The sequence below is a fragment of the Pezoporus wallicus genome, unplaced genomic scaffold (assembly GCF_028554395.1).
Source record: "Pezoporus wallicus isolate ANWC-B61680 ecotype Strahan unplaced genomic scaffold, APGP_CSIRO_Pwel_v1 contig_2384, whole genome shotgun sequence".
In the NCBI taxonomy this organism is placed as follows: Eukaryota; Metazoa; Chordata; class Aves; order Psittaciformes; family Psittacidae; genus Pezoporus; species Pezoporus wallicus.
In genome coordinates, this window is record NW_026640488.1 from 6429055 (window position 1) to 6443720 (window position 14666).

The following is a 14666-nucleotide window of genomic DNA, read 5'->3' on the forward strand; positions in this document are numbered from 1 at the left end:
TGATAGTATTAACAAATGAAAGGATTGTTAATGGTAGCTGCCAACCATTCTTAAAAGCAAGAGTCCTGACAAACAATGTTGAAAGTTTAAAGTGAACATCTTATATTGGTACTAAGCCATAAATAAGAAAATAACTCTAGAAAAATGCAAAGTTATGGTTTTGATATGCATACCTACTTAAAGCATATGAGAACAAGGCAAGTCTTAGCAATGGAAATACAAATGACAGAAAAGTATCTAAGAGAACATCAAATAAGACAAGTAGAAATCTCTTACTGGTTCTTTCAGGCCTTTGAACAATCCTAGTCTTCTTATTCTGAACTCCACTTTCATGAAGTGCCTTAAACCAGTCTCTCAATCTGTTTGCAACCTCCCTGAATTCCAGGTCACGGCACACTGAAAAACAAAAGGCAGAGCTGTTTAATGTTTTTCTCCTGGGTGCTAAATAGAACTTTCAAGGTATGCTAAAAAAGAAAGCAAACATCATAATATAAAGATATGTTCCGCAGCTTCCTTTAATTCAGAAAGGTGACTTTCATTACCTAGGTATGCCTTCAAAACACAATCAAGGTATTTAGAAATAAATACATGATGTATAAAGCAACTATGAAATTATATATATATATATAAGAAGACATCATTTACAAACTACTACAAGCACTTCTAGCACACATATTTTCACATCTTACTGTAAATGAGGCTGTACGGCACCCATGACAGCCTTACGGACTTTCATTTCTATGTCCATTAAAGCAATAATAACAAAAGCCCTACCAAAAGGGGTCAGAGATGCAATTTAGGCCGATAACGCAGAAACATCTAACTTGCTTTCCTTCACTGAAGCATGAAAAGGGCAAATGGGATTCACAGAGAAGGTGATTCAAGAGTGTCCTAAGAGCTTATTTGATTGACTGTAGCTTTACAAACCAACATTCATGCACACTTAACTGCAAACAGGCAGCTAGCTGTACAGCCGGTCAGGAACGGAAAAGATGGTTTCTTTTCCCACACTCAGCAAAGGTAGAGAAAACACGCAAGACCAAAGAGAGCATGTGTAGAACAAAGATCATCAGACTAGTAGCAGACTGACTGAGAGGTGTACAGTACTGCTAGTTAGTACTGCCTTTAAGCAGCAGAAGCAGAAAACAGAGATGTGCAGTAAGGAGTCGTATTCACCTTCACTATTAAGCTGCTGGAGAAGACAAAGAAAAGGTGTTCTTGGTGCAAGCAGAGAACTCCTTCCAGAACTCTGCTTTTCCATTTCATGTGTTTGAGAGAAGCTAAGACAAGAGAAATAATAGGGTGTGGAGGTTGACAAAAACAGGAAAAGCACTGGATGTATGCTTTCCTAGGCAACAGAATACCTTCCTGTCCTGGGTTCAGCAGTAGCAGTCATTTTTCTCCTTCTTAGTAGCTGGTGCAGAGCTGTGGTTTTGACTTTCAGCCTGCAAACAGCGCTGATAACACCGATGTTTTTTAGTTGCTGCTCAGTAATGTTTACTCTGACCAAGGACTTTCTGAATCTCATGCTCTGCCAGGGAGGAGGGGAAGCTGTGAGGAAGCAGAGACAGGACACCTGACCCAAACCAACCAAGGAGTTATTCCATACCACAGCACATCATGCCCACTATATAAACTGGGGGCAGTTACCTGGTCAGGCTGGGTATCGGTTGGCAGGTGGTGAGCGTTTGTATTCTCTTCCCTTGTTATTTGCTGTATCATTATTATTGTTGGTGGTAGCAGTAGTGGTTTGTGTTATACCTTAGGTACTGGACTGTTGTTATCTCAGCCCGTGGGAGTTACATTCTTTTGATCCTCTTCCCCATCCCTTCGGGAGTGGGGGAAGGAACAAGGGAAGCAGTAAGCGAGTGGCTGGGTGGTTCTGAGTTACCAGCTGGGCTTAAACCAGGACACTTCCACTGCCCATGTCAACAGGTACTGCTTCCAAATAAAGATCATTTTCCAGGTCTACCAGTAACTGACTAAGCTACAAACTGACTTAAGCTACAAACTGACTTAAGCTACAATCTGATGAGCTCATACATAAGTCAGCAGAGCTTCATGGTGATGCTCTGGAAAATAAACTCTAGTTCAGCTTACTTTTCCTTTATCATGTAGCAATCTATAATATTTGGTGACATAGCCTTCAGCACACTTCATTAAATTGAACAACGCTGCGAAACTCCTATTTATATTTTAGAGTAATATTGAAACATGTCATTATGTCAACAACTATCAATGCCTGTACAACAGCAGGCATCTAAGAATTTGTTTATTCATTCTTTGCTGAAGTCTCTCTTGAGACTGGTTCAATCCATGAAAGACTTAGGTGCAATCTATACATACACTTGCATATATTATGAACTGACATTTTTATAAACCGTGTATTGTGCTTTTCTCTTGTGTAATGGTTTTTTTTTCCCCTCTGATAATTCAATAGGGAACTGGGGAAAAGATTTTTTTTTTTAATGACATATTTGGAAATATATGTTCAAAAGTGTCCTATCACAACAACTAGACAAAAATCGTGTCCTGAGCCAAGACTAAAAGTCACAATTCAGACTTGTGGGATTTCTACGTTTGCTGTAATACTGCCTTCCTTTACCAAGCCTTGTACCAGCTAATTCTGATTTGTGTCAGCATAAGGAATCAGATATTAACTTGGGTCACCCTGCTCCCCTATAAAAAACCTTCTATTATAGATGAAATAGAGTGATATTGTTCCCTTCTCTAACTACTAAACTTTGGTTTAAAAGAAAGACTTTTAGAATTGAATCACAGGGTATGGAGCACAGCAACACCATTATGGATACCTGACCTGCCATCTAACCACTTTGATTTATCTACCCTGCACGATAAACACCACCACAGGTCCCAGAAATAACATAGCTACATTAATGGTGCAAATGCTATTTTAATCTATTTCTAACTTGTCTATGCAGTGCTACTCCAATTAACCTGATGCTGAGGTGACTGATTCAGAGCCAGAATTGAGCTCATTTACAGGCACAGACACACACACCTACATATATATCCAAAAATACGTGTGCGTATATGTACATATATAAGGGAGAATATGAGGAAGTGCCAGCTACAAGTAAAAGATTAGCCTGAATAACATTAACAGAAGGATGCATGTGGCAGCTACATGAAGGAGAGAATGTATGAATTTTTCCTTTTTGTAGAAGTAGCCAAAATGACACACTAAAACTAATAATCTCCTAAACTCATTAAGGTGTAAAAAACAAAGCACTAAGAAAAGGAGATAGTACCTCTTCAACTTTTAGGTATAAGAACAAAACAAAACTTGCTGTTTCATCATCTGGTACCAGACACTGTCATGCACAATATGACATAAAACAACATTTTCTTTGCTCCTGTGAATTGCATTCCTTTCCAAATGACAGGTACATATGGCACATTTTGGGCATCAGACACATCCCACATCTGATCTCAGAGGAGACACTTTCTTCCTGCTTTAACTTAACTTTCCCAAACTTTGCTTGACAATTTATATTATAGTTTTTATCTCAAACACAGAGAATGAGAAAATTGTAATGATCTTGGTCCATTTTAATGATTTTGAAAACTTTATCATGCAAATAGATCAACTTCAAAAATTAAGGTAACGCAAACCAAACTGATTAAAACTGCCCTTTGAGGATTTTACACCCCATAGCTACTCAAGTGCTGGAGTCAGCTCTCAAACATGACATGTAATTACATTTACTGTATTATTAATTTTAATGCAGAGTAAATTTTTGGTTCATTTCCAACACGCCAAGTAAAAGTAGATGTCTTGTATATGTGAAATATGCACAAGAGATACAGCAGAACTACACTAATGTACACAATAATTTACATGTACAAACTGTGTTCTAATCAAGGATTTACAGCATGATATTTGAGTATCACAGTTTTTTATCAAAGAACATTTAGTTCCTTTACTAGCATCTCAGAAAGGCTTAAATGGTAGAACCAGACAGCAAATCAGAATTCTTGCCATGAAACTTTCTATCAATTATTTCCACAGGATGCTTAAAATATGTTAAAATTTTGAGTTGGTTACATAACAACTGATCATGCAACTTAATTTTGACTGCTGACAAATAAAATACACTGCACTAGATTTTTTGATTTTTTTTTTTAATCCCACCCTTCCTCCTCTATTTTTGAATTTTCCATTGAGAAATTCAAGTTTCAGATTTCGGCATACTTATATTTTCCACAGTGCTTTTTAAGATCTAGCTACCCTAACATTAATAAAAAGGAAAAGATAAAAAAAGATAATTAGGATCTTATTTTTTTTTATGGTTCCTATTAAGTGTTTTTGGTTGGACCTACTTAAGTTTAATTGCCTATCATCTGCTGTCAGTATGCATTCACTTTCATGGTTACTCTTGCATATGGCCCTCTCTAAATATTCTGTTATATTACATTGTTTGATGCATTTCAGAAACATTAAACTGATGAAAATAATTCATTTTTTTTGTGTGTGTTGACTGGGACTGACATGAGAATATAGAAAAAAAGGACACCTTATAAGAACATGGTATTTTATACTGAAAAATGACAAAGCAGAAAACAGATTTACACAAGTATGTGAGAACATATGGTACTGGAAAATAGATCCTTAAAGTAGTACAGCTATTTCTACACTTAAGTATTAGCATTAGAGCACTTTCGGGCCAGGACCTCCCAGTTCCAAAGTTATTAGGAACAATGTGCTCTGATTACATAAGCCATGATAGTTGTACGAAAGCTGCATTCATTATAGCATCAAGTAACACAATCAGAGGACTACTGGCATGACAGAGAAATTTTCGCAAAGGAAAAAGACTGAATCTTTTGATTCCAAAGGTAGTAAACCCCCTGTTTGGTCCTATCTCAACCCAGATATGTATGCCAAAACTAGACAGAAAAGAGTCCACTTTGCATGCTTTCATGTTGTTATAAACACATAAACCCAGAATCTGTGTATTAGGTGTTTTGCATGTTCTTACATTAAGAAAATAGTCTGGAAGCTGCTCTACAGCTGTCATATGTATGCACAGCAAATTGAAAAAACAAATATAACTCTAATGTTTTATATATATATGATCAATATTATTCCTTAACAGCTTTTTGTACAATTATCACAGTATCACAGTATGCTAGAGATTGGAAGGGACCTCGAAAGATCATCTAGTCCAATCCCCCTGCTAGAGCAGGAACACCTAGATAATGTTACACAGGAATGTGTCCAGGCGGGTTTTGAATGTCTCCAGGGAAGGAGACTCCACAACCTCCCTGGGCAGCCTGTTCCAGTGTTCCGTCACCCTCACTGAGAAGAAGTTTCTTCTCAAGTTTCAGTGGAACCTCTTGTGTTCCAGTTTGTACCCATTACCCCTTGTCCTATTGTTTGCCACTGAGTAGAGCCTGGCTCCGTCCTCGTGACACTCCCCCTTTATATATTTATAGACACTAATAAGGTCACCCCTCAGTCTCCTCTTCTCCAAACTATAGAGACCCAGCTCCCTCAGTCTTTCCTCATAAGGGAGATGCTCCACTCCCTTAATCATCTTAGTTGCCCTGCGCTGGACTCTCTCCAGCAGCTCCCTGTCCTTCTTGAACTGAGGGGCCCAGAACTGGACACAATATTCCAGATGCGGTCTCACCAGGGTAGAGTAGAGGGGAAGGAGGACCTCTCTCGACCTACTAACCACCGCCCTTCTAATACACCCCAGGATGCCATTGGCCTTCTTGGCCACAAGGGCACAGTGTTGGCTCATGGTCATCCTGTCGTCCACTAGGACCCCCAGGTCCCTCTCCCCTACACTGCTCTCTAACAGGTCGTTCCCCAACCTATACTGGAACCTGGGGTTGTTCCTGCCCAGATGCAGGACTCTACACTTTCCCTTGTTATATTTCATCAAGTTATTCCCTGCCCAACTCTCCAGCCTGTCCAGGTCTCGCTGGATGGCAGCACAGCCTTCTGGCGTATCAGCCACTCCTCCCAGCTTAGTGTCATCAGCAAACTTGCTGATAGTACACTCAATTCCCTCATCTAAATCGTTGATGAATATATTAAATAATACTGGTCCCAGTACTGACCCTTGAGGCACTCCACTAGTTACAGGCCTCCAACTAGACTCTGCCCCATAGACTACAACTCTCTGGCTTCTCTCCTTCAGCCAGTTCGCAGTCCACCTCACTACCTGATCATCCAGACCACACTTCCTCAATTTAGCTGTGAGGATGCTGTGGGAGACTGTGTCAAACACTTTGCTGAAGTCAAGGTAGACCACATCCACCGCTCTGCCATCATCCATCCACCGTGTTATTTCCTCATAAAAGGCTAAGAGATTGGTCAAACTTGAGAGTTGACAAAACCAAGAGATTTCCCCTTGGTGAAGCCATGTTGACTGCCCCTCATAACCTTCTTATCCTTGATATGCCTTAAGATGGCACCAAGGCTAAGGTGTTCCATCACTTTCCCAGGGATGGAGGTGAGGCTGACCGGTCTATAGTTACCCGGGTCCTCCTTCTTGCCCTTTTTGAAGACTGGAGTGACATTTGCTTTCCTCCAGTCCTCAGGCACCCCTCCCGTTTCCCAAGACTTGGTATTATGCTTTACAACTATGGCTCAAACTCGTAAGAATAGGGGCTATCATAACCTAGTAAGTCACAAATACTACTTGTTTTAATGTTGATTTAAACCTTAATTATTTTTTTTATTATTATTCAGATCAATCTGATCAGTCTGTTTACCACCCTGAAGCAAGTGTAAGTAAGTAAGTGGCACCTCAAGCACACATTCTCAAGTTATGAAAACAGTAATTTCTGGCTTAGAGGGCAAGTACAAGTCTCAGGTAGTCTAGGGGGAAATTTTGCCTTAAGAACTTATGTATGTAGTGCAAACTTCAAACAGACTTTTGAATAATATGGCCTAAAATTATCTATGTTTCTTTATGAATCTGCTGAACAGAGCTGCCTCAAGTCTAATAATCTTGCAAAAAGTTTGATTTTATTGGCACGTAGATTCCATATTAATTTTTACTGTAATGTTATGCTACTATAGAAGTTTCCCTTCCTTCTTGTTTCATAATAAAGCTGTATTTTTATACTGTGGCCAAAATGACTAAGGCAATATTTGTACATTCTGAGTAAACTGAGAGCCTCAGACTAGAGAATCTAATTTAATGTTACACGTAGAGTCAGCCATACATACAAAGAAACTGAAGATTCTTATCACATGGGTCATTAAAAACGTATAAATCCTTTCTAACATCTTCCACATGTTAAAGATATGATTTTGAATGTCAAATGTTCAACTACAGAATTTTTTTTTCAAAGTACTTATCACACTTCACATTTTTGTTCCTGTTTTGACATGTAGAAAGTAGCTAAATAATCTTTAAAATAGTAAAATAACGATTTATTTTCTCTCACACCAAAATTTATATAAGTTTTGCTCAACTCTCCAAGAACATTCAGATACACACTTAACAGATGTAAAAGATGTAAGCCTAAAAAATAGCTTTCGGAAAGTCATGAGAAGCAGAGAACAATATTCAGACATTATCAGAGTCACAAACACGTACTTTTTTCCACAGGAGCTGGGCTGCATAATGTAATCCTAAGTGATACTTAAGTAAAATCTTTAGGTCACAAAAAAAAATCAGGTATATTTAGTGAAAATTACTACATTTATCTTAATTTCTGATCTGTATCCTGTCTTGGTGCAGTACCTGTCTCAGGAGTCCACCTTAAATCACAGAGATTTATGTGAATAAACCTTGTATTCTGTAACAGAGGGGATCAGGTAACACTGTTCACTGGAACACTATGTGCCATTGAAGCGTGCTTGCTTAGGGTTATGCTATATAATGAAAAATTACACTAATTAATGGGTTGATGCATTTTAGAATATATTTAGGGACTTTTCATTCCAGTAATCAGCTTGTAAAGGTACATGCTGCTGAAACTGTTGTACTGATTTAAAATAGGTCAAGATGAAGTAATTCAGATTTATTCAGACAATTATTTCACCTGATAGACAGGAAGCTTAATCTTTACTGGCGAAAGACAGACAGTAAAGGTTGTAGAAGGTTAGAGAATAATCAAAAAATGCATATTGTGTCACATGAACCCACTGAAGAACCTGCCTGATTTTGTCTAATGCCAATGCAATGCATTTCTGCCATTACCATCAATTCTAGTACCCATTAAGAGAATTAGTATGGGGTAAAAGGAAGTCACTAGCCCAAAGGTTACTGGAGTGTCCTGTCATCTAAAGTAATAAAAACTGCTATTTGAAACTAACATATACAGTCATGCAAAAATTAAGGGATCTGAAAGTGTACAGTTATCAAATCCAGAAATTCCTTTATAATAAATATTATTTAAATGTTAGGTTGAACCAACTGTTAAATCTGTTTTCACATATAGTAAATGTTACAATTTGTGTTGGCATTTGAATATAATTTACTGATTGGAAGTAGAATATTGGAAAATGCTGTATCAGTATGTGTTCTTTTGGTGCCTTTCAACTCAAGCTAATTGATGAAGCAAAAATAGTGCTACTGAAAGCTGTAAACACATGCAGAAAATATTTTGGGTCTAGCATAACAGATTGAATTCCCTAACATATTAAACCAGCCTTAGCTTTCTGACATAACAGAAATTAGCTTATTTTAAGCATATACTTTTTATATAAAGAGACATACATATAAAAAAATATTTGTAGTTTAATGAGCGTAAATCATTAGTATATTGACATAATATGCACAACAAAATACCCTTTTACTAAGGAGTAGCTTTTGTTAAGTGAAGGGTCAAAAATTATTTAGAGAAAAAAAAAAGGAAGCCATGAAAATACCCCACATTATGTACCATCATTCACAATAATCCATGGAACTACAAGGCTGTAGCTAGAATCTGTGTCTCATGTTTACTCTGGGAAGAGATACTTTCACCTACTCTTTCAGCAGCAGACCTCACTCAGTTCAATTTTCAGTTCTAAGAGTAGAAGGCCTAACAATTGTGAAGGAAGTGATTCAAAACTAAATAATTAACACACAGTTAAATGGTAACTTAAGTGTAGAACTCACCTATTGATCTATCTTCTTTTGTGCCCACAGCCAGAATATTCTTAATGTCTTTGCATAATTTAACAGAGCACTTCCCAAATCTACTAGTAGCCAGTAAGCCCAAAAACCATAATTTACTGATGATATGGCCACTGGGATTAAGTTGGAGGAGAAAGATTAAGGCTTTGATTCACAGAGAGAGATGAAGTACCCTGTCCTGCCGGAAGGCACACTTCCAAGACAAAAGGGGTACTCCACTATCTCATCATGTGGTTTTGCTTGCCACACAACCTATCATGTGTTTCAAGATACATCCCCCTCCACTACAACCAGAACTGCAGAAGATCATCCCCAACACATACAATCTCCTGCAGTCGGGCAGAACTATATTCATAAATTCATGTATATAATAAAATAACCAAGAAGTAAATATACACGTAACATGGACAATGTGGAGGACAGGGTACATATCAACCACCTCCTACATCAAACTAGGAACTACCCCACATGCAATTGGAAACTTAACTGTCAGTCTGTGTTAAAGCAAGATTTATCATCATCCCAACTTTTCCTACATGTTGGAATCACAAAGAAAATAATTTATGTTGGAAAGGAACTCCAGAAGTTGTTCAGTCTTATCCCCTGCTAAAAGCAGGTCTAATTTTATCAGGTTTCTCAGGGCAGTGTCCAATAGTTCATGTCCTGTGATTATTGTGTCATTCACATGAAGGTTCCTCACTATATGAAAAACTACCCCTCTTAAAAAGGAGAAATACACTACCATCTTGTAACTCTATACTGTTTTCACTGAAGAGTACAAGAGATTTTCTCATGCTGTAATTTAAGAATTGTACCCATCTGTCCAGGATTGTTAGACATCCAGAAACCCGGTTACAGCAGCAATTCCAACTCAACCGTGAGAAGGATTATTTAGAGCAGTCTAAAGTTGATGCTTATGTAGTCCAATGCTCTTTCAATGCATTATCTACCATTCATGCACCACTGTATGGCTCCACAGCACATCTTATGTATCTGAGATGCACTGATTAACTGCACATAATTTATGTGCATTTAAATGTATTCTTTCCCAGAGGGTCATGTGTGACAATACGGTAATCATAATACTGCCATTAGAAGTCAGTGCTGCCTTTAAAACCGGTATCTATTAACTAGAACATTATATAAAGCATACCTACTCAGGCTGCCATTCTGTGCAGGTTTATGAATTAAGCCCTGAGGAACTGATTGTTCAAACTGAAAATTACAGTCTTCAAACTAAGGGCTAGTCCCCGTTTGGGTAAATTTGAATGTCTAACAATACCAGAACTAAAATTGTACGCAAATGGCCTTACAATTCCTGCAATATAGGGCAGCATTTTAGGCTCTGTATCATCTCTGTCATAAATGGGAGGAATAACATATGTCAAAATAAAATGTGGTTGCAAAACCAATAAGTTTGGCAGAAGGATGAAAGGCCCTTCAAACTTGTAACTAAAGGATGGGACAGTCATCTTTTCATAGTCCCATATGTATAACTTTTTTAAAAAACAGCTATAAATTGAAAATCATCTGTACATTTCTATTTTCATAAGCTCATGAAGTTTATTAGCCATCTGCTAATTCTAGGCCCAATGATTTTAGGAAAATACCTTGAAAATAACAAATGAAAGCATTCTAATTTCCTTACTATTTAACTAAACAATGAATTTTCTACTTCAGTTAGTCTATGTTACGAGATAATTATATAAATGCTGCAGATATTGTATCAGGGAACTGCAGCTGCTTATTCTTAAATGCGTCAAATTAATGTTCCATACAGGCATTCTGCTCATGATTAATGTTTCATAAGATTTTAAATTATTTCTATTAAATTACATTTTTATTAAAATAAATCTGATATTTTTTGACCCTCATAGTTTTAAAGACTTCACATTTAAATATAATGACTATGCCTGAGTGCATGCAAAATAGTAGTAACCACAACATGAAGAATTTATGTGCTAATATATTCTTTTTAACTTAAAAGATTTAAATTTACTAAAACATCGCAATTAAGTAAGACAACAGTAATTCTTTAATCTGCCAGAAGTATCACAGAACTATTGTGGAATTTGTTGATTACGTTTGTGGAGGACAGCCAATATATATGGCTTCCGTTGCTTACTGCTGCTAATCTTTACTGTTGGTTATCATTTCCCATCATGCTTTGTTATTCTGAACTCTTAATTACTGACGATGAAAATTACCTTATTAATCTGTAAATTGCGTACTTAGGAAGCTAGATAGTCAGCAAAAGAAGTTAAACACAAGGAGTTGCTCCACTGTAGTATGTTATATTCCAACACCTCTTCATTCCCAAATATTTTTATACATTCAACTGAATCCAGTATTTCACATAACAGAAGATATGGGAAGTATCAAATAGGGACAGAACATCAACACCATACCCCCAAAAGTGAGGTAGTTTTCTAAATCCAGTTCCAAAGATTCTTGAAAGCACAACACAGCTCTGTTACAAAGTCAGGACATATTTTTCCTTTCAAGGACAAGATTGATAGGGTCCCACAAAGACTTGTTGCATCTGACATAAAACTCCTTGAAACCTAGTAGGCAAGGATAAAAAGATCACCAAACAATGCTCTTTATAAGAAAATTCATATATATATATATATATATATAATTTTATTATTTCAAATTAGATATTTTCTGAGATCAGAAATGTTCTGTGCAGATAAGAGGCTTCAAAACTTGCAGCACCAAGTAATTCTGCACATAGAACCTGGAAGAGACTGATGGAACTTACTTTCTATTGTCAAAGAAAACTACCATTAAGCCTTGATAGGACCATCTAGTGGTTTGCACCTTTTCTCTTGCAGGGAAGGATAGAAGAATTGAATATTGGGCTGAATGATCACCGACTAATAGAAATTAACTAAACTCTGTTCTGCAAGTGTCTGGCATAAAGAAATTTTCTATCACAGTGGATACCACTGACAGATCTAAGGCTTGCATTGCAGCACTTTCATATTTACCTGAACTGTTTGCTTCTGTGTCTTTTGGAATACTTAATCATTAACATTGCTCTTAATCACTTCAAAGTGTGCATTAAAGAGTACAATTGCCTGTAGGCCTCTATGTGAGGACTGAGAGGGAATTACTTCAATTTAGCTAATTATTAGTGTCTTTCCTAAAGTAAGGCCATCAGAGGTAGATTATCTCTTTCTCTAATACCGAAGAAAACTATGGTAGTCAATTAATTGTACCAGTAATCTAAGAGCAGGACCCATTCCACCTGGCACAGGAATCACATGCGCTGAGTTGTAAACTGTACTATACTGTACCATCACCTCACTGCAGTCAGAACTCTAGCCAAGTATATGCAACCTACACCCGTGTCTCCACACAAATTCATTAATCAAAAGTCAAAAGAGAAATGAAGAAAGTAATGATTTTTAAAAAATAAATGATTAGGGCACAAATATCTGAAATGTTTACACGTGTATATATGAAATATGCCAGCAAAGTGCAATTACGCTTTGCTAGTCTATGCACTGAACACTAAATGTATTGTTCGTGAATATCTGACGTAGAACAGAGAATTTTTATGAGATATAAATGAATATTCATGGAGATACAAATTTATTTAGCCTTGGTAATTTCTGATGTGGTTATTCCTATACTTAAGTCCCAAAATCCTGCATTACCAACAGCGACCCTATTGAATTCTAATTATTATTTTTGAATAGGATGGGGAAACTCGTTCACAGTACTGTTTTATAAATAAATAATAAGGATATGAGAAGCATGCATTAATGAGGCATATGTGAGTGTATGAAATGTTGGAGGGTGCAGTGTCTGATAGGATGCCATTTGCTAGTTAAAGGACTATAAATCCTTAAATGTTGCTTTTTCATTCATATAGACTGCAGGAAGAAGTCCATGGAGAAAACTATTCCCAGAGTTACAACTAAAATGGGAACAGCTACTCCAGCAAAGAGTCTGGCACTGAACCGGTAGTGTGGATACCCGAGGACAAGAGCCAAGGAGCAAACCAATGACCTACATTATTTGTCAGTGCCAACACGCCCTTATGAGCTCCCACATTCTTTCACTCCAAGTCTGTGACCCAGAAATGGAGACCATGTCATGGTCAGTCTAAGAAGAAATGGCTCCAGAGCAAGTAATGATCACTGAATATTTTGCAAGGAATGACAACGTTCAGAAAAGAAATACATTTTGGGTGTTCTCCTAATTCAAAGGAAAGATTTAACATCTTTTTTTTGTCAGGGGAGATATTGAATTGCAATGCTGAAAATGAACTGAATATCCTAATAAACTGCTTCAGCATAAAGCAGTTACTAAATAAATGCATAAGTTTACCCTTAGTAAAGCTTTGAACTTTCTACCAGAGTAAAGAAAATAACACTTCCAGAGGTTGGCACCCTTCTTTCAATATAAAATTGTCAACACAGAATTAACAAAAAAGGGAAAAAATCCCACCAAGAAAACTTTCCTCCTTTTTGATCAAAATATTCCATTTTTTTCTACCTGTTCGACTGACTGACGTACTGAGATAATACAGGTTTTGTCTGAGCAGACTGGATTCTAACCTCAGGGTTGCTGTTTTCCCATTACAGAGCAGGGTCCATGCATGTAGATACAATACAGACATCCAGGACCTAGCAACAGCATGTGCTTTTTGGGAAGCTTAAACTGTGCTTTTCTGCTCTTACACATCCTGTCAATGAGAAACAAAATAATAGAAAGTTCCTCATCCATATAGCCCTTCCATTTATACTGAACAAAGAGTACAAGTAAAGAAATAGAAGACATTTGCCATTTAACCAGCTGGATTGAATAACTCCCCTAAATTCTTTAAAAGACCTTTCTTAAACACACTGATAAGAAATTATCATTTGAGACACCAGAAATAGAAACTAAGTTATCTGAATTGGCAACAGAAGACCATATACATTTAGCAAAATCAAAGCATTCAGTGAAGTCAACGTGCAAGGCTATCAGACTTTGTAGCTTCTGCCATTTGCAATTACACCAAATATAAGTTGAAGAAATCCGTAGTTATAACACTGCCAATTAGGATTTCAGAAATCCATTCAATTTCTCCAGAAGAATTGATGGCATTTCTTTTGTTAAGATGAATACTTGGTCTCAAAATGGCTCAGTGCATTCTTCTGATATCTATACATCTCCTGTGGCACCTAGGAGTGCACAGTGTTCCTTGGGAACATGGTAGTAGCTGAACAAGAACTGTGGTATGTATTACAATTTGAGCCCATCAGAGAGGAAAATCAGGCTTCAATCAGAAAAACTGGAGAAGGAAATAAAACTAAGGGAAGGACTGTAAAACTGCAAGCGAATGTACTCTATTAACCTCCTTTTCAGGGAGAATGAGCTTACTAAATAGGAAAAGGAGATAGAAGAAAATTTTGACTACAGCAAATGCAGGAACACAGTAACATTCCATCATAGAGAACGATAATTCAGTTGCTGCAGTCTTTTCATGTTTCAAAGCAATATGGACTTTACTTTTATGAAAGGGCAAGGAGAGAAAATCTGCTTGATCAAGATCCTCCT

At 37.1% G+C, this 14666-nt stretch overlaps 1 protein-coding gene across 2 annotated transcripts in view; it reads right to left on the bottom strand.

Annotated features, from left to right (window-relative positions):
• SPOCK3 (SPARC (osteonectin), cwcv and kazal like domains proteoglycan 3) overlaps positions 1–14666 on the bottom strand; it is a 187032-nt gene that overhangs the window by 16235 nt on the left and 156131 nt on the right. For both annotated transcript variants that reach the window (XM_057419064.1, XM_057419063.1), the window contains exon 7: positions 277–396. In XM_057419064.1, coding sequence (XP_057275047.1) covers positions 277–396 — 120 coding nt within the window. The remainder of the gene's footprint in view (positions 1–276; positions 397–14666) is intronic.